We start from the raw sequence: 16,888 nt of genomic DNA on the forward strand, positions 1-16,888 counted from the left end.
TTTTTCATAGATGAGCATGTTAAATCTCAGAAGAGTTAGGTAAATAAAGTAAAACTATAATTCGAACAGGTCTTCAGACTAATCCTTTGTTTTTTCCCATAAACTGGGGTTTTCTAGAAACAACACATATACCTGTGAGTGTATGAGTGTGTGTATATGTAATATTTTACTGCTAAAGTAAAAGCCAATTAAAAATCTAGAGGTTTCTCCTATCCTCAAGGAAGTTTAATATATAGGGCTCTCTTTTTAATTATAATATATTAGTGACTGGTAACTTTAACCAAAAAAAAAAGAGTGCTAACCTCTGAGAAGTAAGAAGAAAATTGCAAGAAAATTGTTCATGTTTGAGAAGTATGGCGTTAAACGCTATATGACACCTATCAACAGGATTTTTAAAACATACCTTTCTTTGTATTTGACAAAGCCCGGTGCAACTGGATGACTTTGACGCCTACATCAAGGATATGGCCAAAGACTCTGATTATAAATTTTCTCTTCAATTTGAGGTGAGTGAATAAAGTTTTTCCTACCCTCTGTGGGCAGGGGAATTGGCAGCTTTGTACCAGTGTCATTCCCCTGCTCACTAGGCAGTCCTGGTGGTGTGGTTCATAATGGACAGGATGGTAACTGGGCTTGGGGGTACCTAATGTGCTGGTTCAGAGCCAGGATGTCAACCCTTAGTTAGGAGGTCAGGGTTTGGGTGGCACGAATGAAAGAAAGAAGAGAAGAGATGCAGGTACTGCGGGTGCTGGGGTGAACAAACATGGTAACAGAAGTTTTCAATGGTAACATTGAAAACCATGGGGATGGAAAGTGCAGGGAGAAAGCAAGCTGAGGATTGAGGTCCGGAACAATTTCTCTTTCAGGGGATTTTTAGTGTGTTTCTCATGCCACTTAGGACACAGTTAGTGTGGGTGGTGGATGAATTGGACCCCTTTGTCTCCTGAGCATATAAGAGCCTGATGTCTCTTTTGCTGTAGGACTCTTGGCATTCTACTGCACATGTCTTTGTGAGGTTTTGTTTTCTTTTCTTGGAGAAATTGGAGAAAGAGAGTTACACATGCTTTGTGTAAAAGAAGAACAAAATTGGAAACATCTTTTTCTGAAGCACACATATTTCTTTGATTCCAAGAACGTGTCAGAGTAGATGGAAAAGGGTCTAGGATCTCAGTAGTGTGAGGGATACAACTGGTCCTCAGGTTTTCTTCCCACACATTTCACAGCTCAGAACATAGTCTGGATAGCCTCCCATTCTTCAGGCTTTCACCGAGGCTCAGGGAGACCAGGGAGAAGGGAAAGATAAAGTGACTTTTCTAAATTATGTCATTTTTTTTTAAAGCCCCTTAGCTGCTTTTCCTGTGAGGCACCAGGTGGTAGAATGTAGCTGCTCTCTCCTCATTATCCATATTCATTTCTTCTTTCCTCACATCAGCCAAGGACAGCTTTGTTCTGCAAGAATCAGCAGGAATCCTGGTATGGATATTCATTCTAACAGGGAATTTAAGGATGAGAAGAATCTTATACATTAGCAAATACAAAGCCCCCAAACTGTCACCTGTGTCATGAGAAATGCCACATAAAGCCTGGCTCAGTCATCCACTGTACGCAGGTGCATGAGAAATTATAAATGCTACACCAAATGCTATAGCTCGAAGAACAGAAACTCAATTTGAAATGGAGATCTATGGTGAGGATGGCGTTTCAGAAGAGTATACCAACGAAAGGAGGACGCTTTTTATAAGAAAACATAAGCCCAAACTCAGAAGAAAATAAATATCTAGATAATTCTGATAAAAATTATATTGTAGTTACACTTTCTATTTTTTACCTTTTTTTTTTTTTTTTGCGGAGCACAGGCTCCAGACACGCAGGCTCAGCGGCCATGGCTCACGGGCCCAGCCGCTCCACGGCACGTGGGATCTTCCCGGACCGGGGCACGAACCTGTGTCCCCTGCATCAGCAGGCGGACTCTCAACCACTGCGCTACCAGGGAAGCCCAGCCACAGTCTCTTAATTCCTACCAGGTGATATGACCTTGGTGGAACAGCCAGGGTCACTGCCTTTCCTGGAAGGATTAGGAGTACCCCCAGTTCATGTCATCAAACCCCAGTGTAACTATTACTGTGCTTCTGAATTGCATCATTATAAAAAATTCAGTGAATCATTTTCTGGTAAAAAGAAAATATTTTTTTCAGTTGTGAATGACAGAAATACAATTCAAACTAGTTTAGACCAAAGAAGAAGGGAGTTTGTTCGAAGGATAACTAAGGTGTCTCATATAATCAAAGGAAAGGTTGAATAGCTAAACCAGGAGGAGAGCAGGGAAGCAGCTCAGTCTCAGGAATGGCTGGAATCAGGGGCCACACACCTGAAAAGACCCCCTCTTTTTATTTCTCATTTCTACTTCTCTCTTTGTCTTGGCCTCACTTTCTTTGGCTGCAAACCAACCTCTTTCTCATAGTGGAAAACGCGACCGCAATCAGCCTCGGAGTATCACACCTATGGTTGCCAAAGGGAGTCATTGACTGTCTTTCTTGTTCGTAGTTTAAAAAATAACAGGGGAGGATTCTGATTGGCTGGCATGGCTAATGATGTCTGCTCACACTGTCTGCAGCCTGGGAGGGCAGAATTACAGAAGAAAAGGACAGTTCTTATTGGTACCATGTGGATAAACCAGAAACCAAGAGCATTATACCCAAAGAGAGGACCACGCAATAAGTGATTAGATCTGAGCTTCAGCTGCTTCAAAAATGTGAAAAGTTGAATGGTCAATTTTATGACTAAATATTCAGTTTACAATATGCTGAGGGCTTCTATATATTCAAGGTATAAATGAACACATTCAAGCTTATTTCATAGGATTTATAACGCAGATAGGAATGTACCAAACTGAGAGTCCAAAAACCTGGATCCTCACTACTGCTTTCCCACTAATTAATATAGGAAAAAATCAGTTTCTCATCACCTCAGTTTCTTCATCTCTAGAATGGGTAAGTTGAACACAGAGTGGTTCTCAGCTGGACCTGTACCAGGCAGTGCCCTAGGGGGAGTTTGGGGGTGTGTGGTCTCCTAATGGCTTGGGAGTAGTATTTAATGGGGAAAGGGACAGCAATGTTAAGTGTTCTGCAATGAGTGGGACAGTCTCACACAATAAAGAATTGTCCCAAGCCAGTAGTATTCCATGGAGAGACACTGGACTAAATTGGGGACAAGGTTACATCGAAGCTTTATAATTCTTACATATTAGTCAGGGTTCTCTAGAGAAACAGAACCGATAGGAGACATATACATTATATATATATATATTTATATTTATACATATGTATACACATATATAATATATGTTAATTATATTATTATATAATTATATTATATGATTATTATATAATTATATTTTATAATATGAAGATCCTATATATGATAATACAATAGAAGATAGAAGCTGATAGATAGATAGATAGATAGATAGATGGAGAGATTTATTTGAAGGAATTGGCTCACACAGCTGTGGCAGCTGGCAAGTCTGAAATCTATAGGGCACCCAGGGACGAGCTGATGTTGCCACTCAAGTCCAAAGGCAATCTGGAAGTAGAATTCCTTCCTCCTCAGGAGACCTCAATCTTTTAAGGCCTTCAACTGAGTGATGAGGTCCACTCACATTATGGAAGGTAATCTGCTTTCTCAAGTCTACTGGTTTAAATGTTAATTACAGCTAAAAAAATACCTTCATCCAACATCTAGACTGATGTTTGACCAAGCAACTTGGCGCTATGAGTAGCCAAGTTGACTCATAAAATCAGCCATCACACCATGACCTGAAGACATGTTTAGTAATTTTTGTTTATTTTAAGGATATTTTTTCATATCCCTTTGTTCTTAGAACATCATTGGTCAAACATGTAATTTATTTGGTGCCAAGTCCTGATGTTGTCTCTCTGCTCTGGTGAGAAAATACAAATTACTCTCCAGAAGTCTGTTTTAAATCACAGGCTCAGACTGTAGGTTTTGGACTAACGTTTGCTTAAGCAGTGACCTAGTGGTCTGACTCACTTCCTTTTTCATTTGACAGCCTCCCAGGAATTGCCAACCTCCAACTCCACCCAACCGCACATCCTCAGGTTCAGTGTCAGAGTAACCCCATCTATTTTCAAAGACCCATTGTGCTTTCATACCTGACTTCAGGGTGAATGTCAAACCTTTCACGTGGCAGCCCTCAAATTTTCCTGAACTTGATAATTAATGGAGGCTTAAGAAAAAAAAATGTTTCTTGCTCTAATGGGACCCCAAGAGGGTATAGAGATGGCTGAATCAATTGGGCTAGCTAAATTCAGTCTCGGACAGTTATTTGTTCTGTTTCTATTAATGCTTACTACCTGTATTCATGTTGACACTGACATGGAAAGATCACACTCATATTGAGACGTTATATCATTTATAGACATCATGCAAATTGAAACTGTCTGGATTTACATGTATTACCAGTACCAGTCATACATGAAGCTACACGAGTTGCTAATTTGCATTCACTGAATAAATTCCTTTTTCACTCTGTATCTGATTTCAGATCTGTTGGGAAGATTGATTATCCTTCTGATGAAAATATACATCTTTTCTTAAGGAGGTTTGGGACCCGGGGATTAGATTCAATTTCTCATTTCTATTGTCTCATGTTGAGAACGTTTCAAAGAGCCAGAATTTAGAGCTTGGAATCTGAGATCCCATAAGACGTAGCACGTATTGTTCATTTTGCCATTAATTTCTGTACTTTGTGTTTGATCAGGATGCTAGGAAAGCCCTCACTACCTTTGTTTGGAGATGTGGCTGCATAGGTTAGAACAAAACTATATCACTTGCCACATAGTTCATAGGAGATGATCTTTGATTTCTGATGGTAGCTCCCATTTGTAGCTGTTTTGTTTTTTTTTTAAAACCTTAACTATTTATTTATTTTTTGGCTGAGTTAGGTCTTCGTTGCTGTTCACGGGCTTTCCCTAGTTGCGGGGAGTGGGGGCTACTCTTCGCTGCAGTGCGTGGGCTCCTCATTGCAGTGCCTTCTCTTGTAGTGGAACATGGATTCTAGGCATGAGGGCTTCAGTAGTTGTGGCACGCGGGCTCAGGAGTTGTGGCTCACGGGCTTAGCTGCTCCACGGCATGTGGGATCTTCCCAGACCAGGGATCGAACCTGTGTCCCCTGCATTGGCAGGCAGATTCTTAACACTGCACCACTAGGGAAGTCACTGTAGCTGTTTTTATTTGTGTTTCAGTACAGTTCCCTGGAGACCTACCTGCAGCATTGCTGAAATAAGTCAACTCACAGCCTCTCCAACAGTTCTTACAGAAGGGGTCTTACTTTTTTCCCAGACCTGAGTTTCCTCTGCTCTCATTCCTTATTGCCTAGGTTTTGGTCTCTGTTTCCAAGTGCCTGTACCAGTAATTTGTCTAGTGATTGGAACGTTACCCCTAAATCCCATCCTAGAGCCCAGGGCCCTACTAGCTATTGCTAGACTGTCCTGAGGTTGACATCCTTCTTACCCAGTATTACATCAGGTGTCCAAGTTTCCCATTCTTCCTTCAGAGTACCTGTTATAGGTGTTGGAGCCCTAATTGCGTAGTTCTCCAGAATATGAACTTATTTGGAAATAGAGGCATTGCAGATGTAATTAAGATGAGGTCATCCTGGAGTAGGGTGGGCTCTTAATCCAATATGTCTAGGGTCTTATGAAAAGATAGCCATGTGAAGACACAGAGACAAAGAGAGAGAATCCCATGTGATGACAAAGGCAGAGATTGGAGTCATGCACCTGCAAGTGAAGGAAAACCAAGGATTGCCAACAAACCATCAGAAGCTAGGAAGAGGTGTGCCCCTGTAGGTTACAGAGGGCATATGTCCCTGCTGACACCTTGATTTCGGCTTTCAAGCCTTCATTATTATAAGACGATAAATTCCTGTTAAGCCAGCAGTCCCCAACCTTTTTGGCACCAGGGACCGGTTTCGTGGAAGACAGTTTTTCCACGGCCCGGGGGTGGGGGTGGGGGTGGGGATGGTTCAGGCAGTAATGCGAGCGACGGGGAGTGTTAGATGAAGCTTTGCTCGCTCGCTGGCCCGCCACTCACTTCCTGCTGTGTGGCCCGGTTCCTAGCAGGCCGTGGTCTGGTACCGGTCCGTGGCCCAGGGGTTGGGGACCCCTGTGTTAAGCCACCCAGTTTGTGGCACTTTGTCACGACAGCCCTAGGGAACTAATACAGAACATCACTAAATACCTTGCTCTAAATCCTTTCTTCTCCCTTTGCGTTTACCTGAAAAGTAACCAGTCATTGCCCAATCCCATTGGACCTTTCACTGGCCATAGATGGAACCTCTTATGTCAACAACACAGGTCACATTGTTTCTCCTGACTTGTCCTGTAGTCTAGTCATCTATCTCATTTGATTCTAATGTCCAACCTCATCTGAAAGAAAACAACAAATGCTTATCACCTGTTGACATTGTTACAGACTCTAAAGCCAGAATACAGCTTGTGCTCTTCCAAGAAGATGTGGTACATCTTATGGAACGAAGGTATCCCCCACCTTCCCAAATTCATATGTTGAAGTCCAAGCCCCAGTGTGATGGTATATTTGGAGATGGGGTCTTTGGGAAGTGGTTAGGGTTAGATGAGGTCATGAGGATAGGGCCCTCATGATGAAATTAGTGCCCTCATAAGAAGAGACACTAGAGACGTTGCTTTCTCTTCTCCCCAACCCCACCATGTACACACAAAGAAGAGATCAACTGAGCACACAGTAAGACGGTGGCCATCTACAAACCAAGAGAAACCTCATAATGAAACCTACCTTGCCAGCACCTGATTCTTGGATGTCCTAGCTTCCAGAACTATGAGGAATAAATTTCTGTTTCACCCACCCAGCCTAAGGTATTTTGTTATGGCAACCCAGGCATACAATGCATGTGTTTGTGCCCCGCTTTTCAAGACCATATGCTTCAAACACAGCCAAAACAGCACACACTGCCATTGGCTTCAGTGACTGTATCGGTTTCCTAGGGGGCTGCCACAACAAATTACCATAATCTTGGTGACTTAAAACAACAGAATTGTACTCTCTCACAATTCTAGAGGCCAGATGTCTAAAATTAAAGCGTTAGCAAGGCCATGCTCCCCCTTTGAAGGCTCTAGGGGAGAATCCTTCTTTGTCTCTTCCAGTGGCCCTGGGCATCTTTGGCTTATAGCTGTATAGCTCTAATCAATGCTTTCACCCTCATATGGCTTCTCCTCTTCTCTCTTTTATAAGGACACTTATCATTAGATTTAGAGGCCACCCAGATAATACAGGATGATCTTATCTTATGATTCTTAATTACACCTGCAAAGACTCTTTTTTCCTAATAAGATCACATTCACAGGTTCTGGGGCTTCCGACATGGACATATCTTTGGAGGGATTATCATTCAACACTATGGATGACTATGTAACCTAGAAAAAAACCCCACAATGATAAATTATATTAGAAACAAAACTGGCGAAAGAAAATTCAAAAATGACTTATGTTGGTTTCAGGCCATCACCTCATACTTTGCCTTCATGAAGATTGAAGCCTCTGGAGTTTCCATGTGGTTGGAAAAAAAATAACTGCAAAGCTACTGGGCTGGAAACTTAGTATTTGATTTTCCACTTAGTGACAGGCTGAATTACAAAAGATTGCAAGGCATTTTGTGTATACATGCCATTCCTGCTTTGCTGCAATGTAACTTTGGCAATTTACATTTACAGTATTCAGCCAACTAAATCACTCTTATCAACTTAGGGCATTTACAGCAGGGAGGCAACACACAATTAAAGTTCTATCAGTTAGTCAGCTTCCATATGTGCTCCAGCTCTCAGCCTCAATCTGTTTCCACAGTTTCTTTTGGTACCGGAGGGCTTTTCCTGTGGCTTATCAGTCTGTCCTCAAAGTGGGGCTTTATTGGGGGAGAGTTGTTCAGTTAGCACAAATGGCAAAGGAGGGAGAAATTATGGAGCCAGAATCAAAGAATCATAATGGAAGCATTTCACAATCATGATCAATAGTGCTGCATTAATATTTATTGAGTTTAATCATTCCATTTGATAGTCACTATATACCAGTGAGGTATGGAAAAATTATGAGCCTTATCTTACAGATAATTAAACTGATGTTAACGAGAGTTGAAATACTTTTTCAAGACCCTGCAGTTTATAAGCGGTCCACCAAAATAAGCCAGATATTTTGGCAAACTATCTATAAAGACACTCCCCAAAGGAGGTAGATTTCCAAAATATTTTAAGCAATGGAAACATCATTTAAGTACGCTTATAGCTGCCAAGAGGAGCTAACCTAAAAATAACACTGATTTGGTTGAAGTTTGCTAAAAATAAATTTTGTTTCTTATAAGAATAATATAATCAGTCTTTGACAACCCTTTAAAATGGAAAAAACAGTTATAAAGGAAAAATGACAAGCTTCTGTTTAAGGGCATTTGGCAAGCAAGGGTTTTGCCCGAGATGAAAAAAAACTTCTAAATTTGTAAACTGAAGATCAAAGTCAGCATAGTTGGTCTTAAGGTTGACTTCGACTTGGGCCAAGAGCTCGCAATTTTGTGAGCTTGGAAAGCCAACAGTGATAGAGAGAAATCTGGACAATTAGATCAGTTCATCCATGTTGACTGCAGCTTGCATTCCAATGCCATTAAACACACACACTAAGCTACCAAAGAACTTCTTTGTGGACGTAGCAGACATCCCAAGAACTGGGTGTCTACAACATTTGCTTTGCATGGGTACTTGAATCAAGACACTGAACGCACACACACCAAAAAAATTCCCTGCTCAATCTCTCAAAACATCATCAAATGTTTCCAACTCCCTTCAAAACTCTTTCAAAGACTCTCCAAAATTCTTCCCCCAGAGAAGTATTCCTCCAGCTTATGATTCTTTAAGGTAATAATTGGGAGGAATCATGAAGAATAGCATCCCATACATGTAAATTAAATTTCCAGCAAGTGGTGTCTCTACTTGTTCACTTAATAGTCTTATAGAAAAATGCATACTATACATGTAACCCCATTCCTAGATGGTTAGACAGACTGTTTACTAATATTGCCCTCGGATTTGTATGGGATTTGCTGCGTTGGTCATGCGCTGCACAATTCCAGGGAGCACCATTTATGTAGACCACAGAATAATTGATACCCCCGGAGAAAGGCGGCTTGACTCCAACCCCTGTTTCCTATCAGACACATGTCGTGGAAGCTTAGAAACCCCTTTTCCAGTAACATAGATTTTCTGAAGTATGTTTGCTGTCTGTTTATATAAAAATTGCTTTATCAGTGCACCTTCTGATAATAGAATTTATAAGAGTAATGATACACACAAACAGATACTTGGATGTTCCTCTTTTCATGGAAGGGTTTGCCTACCCACTACTGCGTCATCCTTATTTTGGGGTTTTATTACCAGATTTTAGTGACTGTCAATCCTATATCTTGTAACGTGGAGAATGTGCCCTACTTCTTGTTCCTCACTCTCTCCTTCTCTACCTTCTCAAAAGCTCATCACCTTCAGGAGAAATACCTACAATTCCTCATAGACTAGGAAATATTTATGCAAACTGCATAAGTTTCAGTTACCCTGTACCTCCAAAAATCTGAAACCTACTTCTGTTTTCGAATTTTCCATACCCCTGAGTGTAATGCATATAATTCTTACCTTCTCCAAGTGATCACTTAGCTATCCAAGGTCTTTATGTATTACATCAGTCAGCTATTACTGCAATAATGCTATATAAGAAACGACCTCAAAACCTCAGTGACCTACAACACTTATTTTTCTCACTTGTGGCTCTGTGGGACAGAGGAGATCATTCTACTTCAGGCTGTGGGTCAGAGTCTGTTCCATGTGTCTTCTCATCCTGGGACCGGTAGCTTTCCTGGGCATGTTCTTTGCCAGCAGATGGCAGAAGCACAAGAGAACAAACCAAGCTGAGCAAACACATTTAAAGCTTCTGATTGGACGCGAGTTCTACCCAACTTCACTGGCCAAAAGCAAGGTGGCAACAGTAGGATGGAGAAGTACACTCTGCCCCAAAAGGGAGCCACTGTGACATCGTAAAGCAAAGGGGGTGTGATGATTGTGATCATTCTATTAGAGGCAGGAAGTGAAGAATAATCCAGCATGAGCAATAAACCGATGTGAACAATAATGCAATCCATACCATGTATGGGGATCTCGAATCTATTCTCTGTCATTCACAGGAGTTGAAGCTGATTGGACTGGATATTCCACACTTTGCTGCAGACCTTCCACTGAACCGATGTAAAAATCGCTACACAAACATCCTACCATGTAAGATTGTCAATAACGCCGACCCTACTCATATCTTCCCGAGGCTGAAGGGCTGTTACTGAAGAGTAATCAGTTTCAGGGGCCTCTGGCCAGACCCAGTAATGGTCTGCATCTTCAAAGCCATCTGTGATTGCATTGATCACACTGGTGTTTGATGTCAGTAGGTCCTGTCATATGTAGGAAAATTTAATAATTATGCTTTTAAATCAATTGTATCCGAACAGAAAAGACCGACCATTTGGCTTTTCGGAGATCAAAAAGTATTCGCCAAATTAGGGACAAGATAATCTGTGCTCATAATCTATTTTTCAGTCAGTTCATTGACAATGGAAGGAAGCAAATGGAAAGGGAGGCAAGGTGTGAAAACACCTCTCTTCTTACTTCTGGCAAATTCTGCCATTCCTTAGCATTTTGTAATAAAAGCAACATTCAAAGAACAAAATAATGCCATTTGCAGCAACATGAATGGACCTAGAGCCTGTCATGCTGAGTGAAGTAAGTCAGACACAGAAAGACATATACCATATGATATCGCTTACATGCGGAATCTAAAAGGGCACAAATGAGCTTATCTACAAAACAGAAGCAGAGTCACAGATGTAGAAAACAAACTTGTGTTTACCAAGGGATAAGGGGGGGGGGATAAATTGGGAGATTGAGACTGACATATACACGCTACTATATATAAAATAGATAACTAATAGGGACCTATGGTATAGCACAGGGAACTCTACTCAATACTCTGTAATGGCCTCTATGGGAAAAGAATCTAAAAAAAAAAGAGTGAATATATGTATATGTATAACTGGTTCACTGCTGTACAGCAGAAACTAACACAACACTGTAAATCAACTAGAGTCCAATAAATTTTTTTTAAAAAAAGCAACAAAGAAAAAGTAGTATAAAGTACTTACAGGACAATTAAAATACCTTCCAATATAGATTTAACTTTCCTCTCTGCTACACTCTAGGGGGAGCTGGGAAAGAAGGGAAAAGTGCAAAGCTCTAGAAAAAGAACTCCCTCCTTTAAAAAGGTTCTTGACAAAATTAAGTAGTATTATCATTACAACACCTTACTTCTGTACACATTTCAGGATTTACTTTTTTCATGTGAAGTCCGTTTACAAAAAGACCATCAACTCCATCTTCTCTTCTCGAGGCTTCCCAAAAGTAGTGAATTCTCTGGATGTCCCTGAGTGAAATGGAAATCCTGTGTTTAGGCTACATTCTATGGCCTTCCACGCAACCTACCAAATATTTTAGTTCCTGTACATATTCTCCACAATCCCCAAAAAACCTGGAGACCACTCTTTCAAGGACAGGAGGGCTGAGGGGAGGAAATATTGGTGGGGAGATATTTATATATTTGTTTAAACCAGAAGCTAAGATTGAGATAGGCTAAAATATTAAGCTAAAATAAATTTTATCTACCTAGCATATCACTGACCGATTTGACTTGGTACTGAGTACAGATATTGGGTACAGAATTGTCTTGACAAGTCTTCCTTCCACCCTGATTTTTTTTTTTTCTGGTTCATTTGTTTTGTTTTATATCTGTTAATCCCGAACTCCTAATTTTTCCCTCCCCACCCCTTTCCCCTTTGGTAACCATAAGTTTGTTTTCTTTTTGTGAGTCTGTTTCTGTTTTGTAAACAAGTTCATTTGTATCTTTTTTTTTTTTTTTTTAGATTCTACATATAAGTGATATCACATGATATTTGTCTTTGTCTGACTTACTTCACTTAGTAAAATAATCTCTGGGTCCATCCATGTTACTACAAATAGCATTATTTCATTCTTTTTTATGGCTGCGTGATATTCCACTGTGTACATATACCACACCTTCTTTATCCATTCATATGTTGATGGACACTTAGGTTGCTTCCATGTCTTGGCTATTGTAAATAGTGCTGCCATGAACATGGGGTGCATGTATCTTTTTGAATTAGAGTTTTCATTTTTCTGGATATATGCCCAGGAGTGGGATGGCAGGACCATATGGTAACTCTATTTTTAGTTGTTAAGGAACCTCCATACTGTTCTTCATAGTGGCTGCACCCTTCCACTCTGACTTTTAATATTTTTCTCCTTATGCTTTACAGATGACTTTAGCCGAGTGAGATTAATCTCCATGAATGAAGAGGAAGGTGCAGACTACATCAATGCCAACTACATTCCTGTAAGTAATCAAAATTAAAAATTTTTTAAATCAGGCATCCAAATTCTAACCCAGCCAGAGGAAGACTATTAGGGCTTCAGGGATGTGTCAAACAGTTCAATAGAGAGCTGTTCTCCACTAAGCACTCCAACTCTAAAGAACAGTTTCCATTATTCCATTTTAGAATAAAGAATAGGGAAAAAGGGCTTCCCTGGTGGCGCAGTGGTTGAGAGCCCGCCTGCCGATGCAGGGGACACGGGTTCACGCCCCGGTCTGGGAAGATCCCACATGCCGGCGGAGCGGCTGGGCCGGTGAGCCATGGCCACTGAGCCTGCGCGTCCGGAGCCTGTGCTCCGCAACGGGAGAGACCACAACAGTGAGAGGTCCGCATACCGCAAAAAAAAAAGAATAGGGGAAAAAAGAAGCCCAGAGACTAGTAATATACAAATTTCTCTGAAAAAGATTAGTGAAATTGAAAGTAGATCATTATACTAAAGATCATCTTTCTTGTGCTTAAATGTCAGTGTCAGCAACCAAACTCAAAGGGCTCCACCTGAGCACCTGTGCTTTTAAAATGTATCTGTAAAGACAGTGGTTGTTAGTGTAAAAACGTGTGGGTGTGATTTCTAGGCTCCCCCACAAAATGTATCAAATCATATGGATTTATACAGTCAGCTACTACGACTGCCTCCTTGATGAAAAAAGGAGGAAACATTTCATACGTGCACGATCCCTTGCCATTTTAGCCCCAGTAAATTTTCAGTTTTTTCTCATTTGTGTGAAACAGCATTTGGTGTTGACTGTAGCTCCTTAGGTGACAACTTTGTCACTTACCTTCCAGGGATACAACTCACCCCAGGAGTATGTTGCCACACAGGGGCCTCTGCCTGAAACCAGAAATGACTTTTGGAAGATGGTCCTACAACAGAAGTCTCAGATTATTGTCATGCTCACTCAGTGTAATGAGAAAAGGCGGGTAAGTGCCTAGTGGGGTCAGCCCCACTTAGCAGCGAAGCCTGTACCAGCCACTGCCATGGATTAAATGCTTACTGTCTATTGGAAACCATTCCACTTGCTTCATTCTTCATCCTCACAATAATCCTATACAATTCTTCAGAGGCAAGTCATTCGCTTTCCCTAAATGAGTACAGACTATTTCCTCCCTAGCCTGTTTGTTTTAAAAGGTTGTGCTATTGTCCCCTCAGGTGAAATGTGACCATTACTGGCCATTCACGGAAGAACCCATAGCTTATGGAGACATCACAGTGGAGATGATCTCAGAGGAAGGGCAGGATGCCTGGGCCTGTAGACACTTCCGGATCAACTATGTAAGTCACAGAGTGTGGGTTCAGGAGCTGTTCCCATGCTGAGGGAAGCCCCAGGGTCAGGAGACCAATCCCCCTTCATGGGAGACCATGGGCACCTCAGACTTGGCAACATGGCTTCCTCCAAGAGGAAAATCCCAAGTGTAATGTGCTTATTTCCTAACTCCTCGAGAATCGTGTGGATTAAATACTTACCCTGGAGAGCCCGAGGAGATGGAATCAGAAGGCTACACTGTTCCATCTCAGATTTCAGCCAGGGTCATAGAAGACACGGTGACCCACTGCTCACCAGGCATGACTGAGGAGAGAAGTGTTGTCACACTTATATTAACCATGTATGGGTATATTTAGAATATACAAGCACCTGCATTATAAATTAAAATTTAGTTTTACATGTAGTGGTTTGGGTTTTATTTCACTTTGTTTGGCTTTGTCCCTTACTTTGTTGTAGTTTGGTTTTTATTATTTCTAAGGTACTTCTGGACCTTAGTAATCATGGTTTCCTAGCTCTTTTGAAATGCTATTGAATTCTGATTGTTAGAATGTCAGAAAAGTCTATTTTTTCCTGTAAGGACTGCTACATCTCTGCTGACAGGCAGGCTAAGTATTACTAGTATTCTCCACCTAAACATGGTCTCTGTTGAGGACAAACTTAATACTAAAGTCCTCATTAAAATGTGCTTCTCTGCTTAGAAACAACATTTTCTCACAGTGTAGATCAGAGGATGAACAAAAGACCCTCCTTCGTGAAGTCCACGAGCTAAGAATGAATTTTACCTTTGTAAAAGTTGGAAAAAATTAAAAGAAGAATAATATTTCACATGAAACATTATATGGACATTATAAAATTCCAATTTCAATGCCCATAAATAACATTTTATTGAAACATAGCCACAGATTTGTTTACTGATTTCCTATGACTCTTTCTGTGCTACATCAAGCTTGAATAGCTGCCACAGAGACTGTATGATCCCCCAAATCTAAAATATTTACTCTCTGCCCTTTACAGAAAATGCTTGATGACCTTAACATAGGCAACGGAAACAAGGATTTTCATTATCAGTGCAACCCAAGCACTCATTAACTCACCATTTATTGATATTTACAAGAAGCAAATCACTTCTTAACCACTACTAGTTAACAATGGCTTTTGCTACATTGAGAATTTAGGCAAATCCCAGTGTAACTGTTAACAAACTGCTCCAGGCTGTTCCACCTCTTTGAAATGCCCGCCTCCTCCTTTTCCTTAAGCACACTCCTACTCAGAATTTCAGCTCAAACGTTAGCTCCTTTATCAAGCCTTCCCTAGTCTCAAAAGACCTTTCTCCCTTTCCTCTCCTGCTCTAGTTTCACGTGTATCACAGTGCACCATACATGGTTATAATTCTCTCATTTCGTGTCTGCTTTCCCATCTCCCCCGCCCCCCCCATGTACTGTCATGGACTCAAGTATCCTGTTTTAATAATCCTTGTAATCCTAACCCTTAGCCACTTAATAAGTCTTCATGGAATTAATAAATCAGTGAATGAATGAATGTTTTCAAAAATAATAAATCACTTAGAAAACATCAACAGACTTAGCCGTCAGAGAAAATGTTTGACAATCTCAATTCCATTTGAACTCTCCTTTCTTTCTTGGATATTTTACCCAGAAAGCCGGTATAAACTGCTATACAAATACAGAGTAAATCTTTCCCTAGGTTTTGCATCTGGGAGAAAAAAGTTGCAAAGCAAAAATAAGGTCTGTTCCCTTGACTGGGAGAAGTGACATCGATCACTGTGTGATCAATACTATGTCCTTGTCCTTGGTCTTAAATAATAACTTTTCAGTGACAACCATGTGAAGGGCTTGAAACATAGGAATAAAACGCTGAACAGTAGACGTTTCTGGTTTTTATACAGTAGTTGCAAGCATCTGATCCCAGAGCGCCCCCTTTTGGCCATAAACAAATAGAATCTAAATTTTAAGCTCCTGCAATGAAGGTTAAATTAACAAAGAACATTGTGCTGTGCCGGTGAATACCTTTTTCTATTTTTTTCATTTTTTGCTTATATACTTCTTTATTCCCTCCATGGTGATATGTGGAAATTTTCAGAGTACAACCAGATAAAATTACACAAGTGAGGAAATCAGAGTATGAGAAATGTTGGAATGGTTAAGTAAGATGCAACCAGCAGGGTTTTCTCATTTAATAGGAAAATGACCATAACGCAAAATTTGTCACTTTCCAGTACTTGAAACTTGGCATGAACTGAGTAAGAACTGGAGACTAAAAACCAGCAAAAACCTGTTTGTTCCCATTACTTGTGCCTTGCTATTCAGCTGACAGGAATCACCCATCTGATACAAGACCTCTGCCCTGCAGCTACGGAGAGACTAATCACAATTTAAAGCCTTCTTATTTTTGAACCACCTTGCATGTTTTAGCTCGATACATTTTAGAATATATATATTCTAATATAGCTATATATATAGGTATACATATGTATGTATGCGTGTATATGTATATATTCTGTCAATGAAAATAACCAGTAAACAATCTACAATAGGAATATTTATTTGAACCAAACTGAGGACTATAGCCTTGAAGACAGTCTCTCAAGAACTGCTCTGGAGAAGCATGATTTTCAGCACAGTTTTCTATCTTGTCAGAACAAAGAATATTAAACAAGTCAGGGATACATTCCTTCAAGATTTCAAAGAAAATCCAGATCAGCACACACACAGCAAGCCAGTATGGCTTTGGCACCTGGGAAGGGATTCTTATCACGGAAGGAGGACCAGCATTGGCATCCCAGGAAGAGGGGCATTTATCTTTATTCTCAACATGGACATTCTTTACTTCTGGCCAATGTGCCCTTTTCTTTAATAATTAAAGCAAGTGTACAATGTATGTTTGATAGACCACAAACAGGCCGTTCTGGTTAGCATAAAATTCAAGTTAACTCATGTATAACCCAGAATGGCTTCCCGTACTTCAATATGTAAACATTTCTTTTATCAAAACACACATATCCTACAATGTATGAGTCTTGTGCTCAGCCTGT

At 40.5% G+C, this 16,888-nt stretch overlaps 1 protein-coding gene across 1 annotated transcript in view; it reads left to right on the forward strand.

The window, feature by feature from the left end:
• The window catches only part of PTPRO (protein tyrosine phosphatase receptor type O), a 117,279-nt gene that overhangs the window by 87,766 nt on the left and 12,625 nt on the right, over nt 1-16,888 (forward strand). Inside the window, exons 19-23 of the mRNA XM_089920073.1 lie at nt 425-506; nt 10,268-10,358; nt 12,461-12,537; nt 13,358-13,492; nt 13,722-13,844. Coding sequence (XP_089776199.1) covers nt 425-506; nt 10,268-10,358; nt 12,461-12,537; nt 13,358-13,492; nt 13,722-13,844 — 508 coding nt within the window. The remainder of the gene's footprint in view (nt 1-424; nt 507-10,267; nt 10,359-12,460; nt 12,538-13,357; nt 13,493-13,721; nt 13,845-16,888) is intronic.

The sequence above is a fragment of the Delphinapterus leucas genome, chromosome 11 (genome assembly GCF_059928025.1).
Source record: "Delphinapterus leucas isolate spDelLeu-1000000601 "Yukka" chromosome 11, BTC_Dleu_Yukka2, whole genome shotgun sequence".
Lineage (NCBI taxonomy): Eukaryota > Metazoa > Chordata > Mammalia > Artiodactyla > Monodontidae > Delphinapterus > Delphinapterus leucas.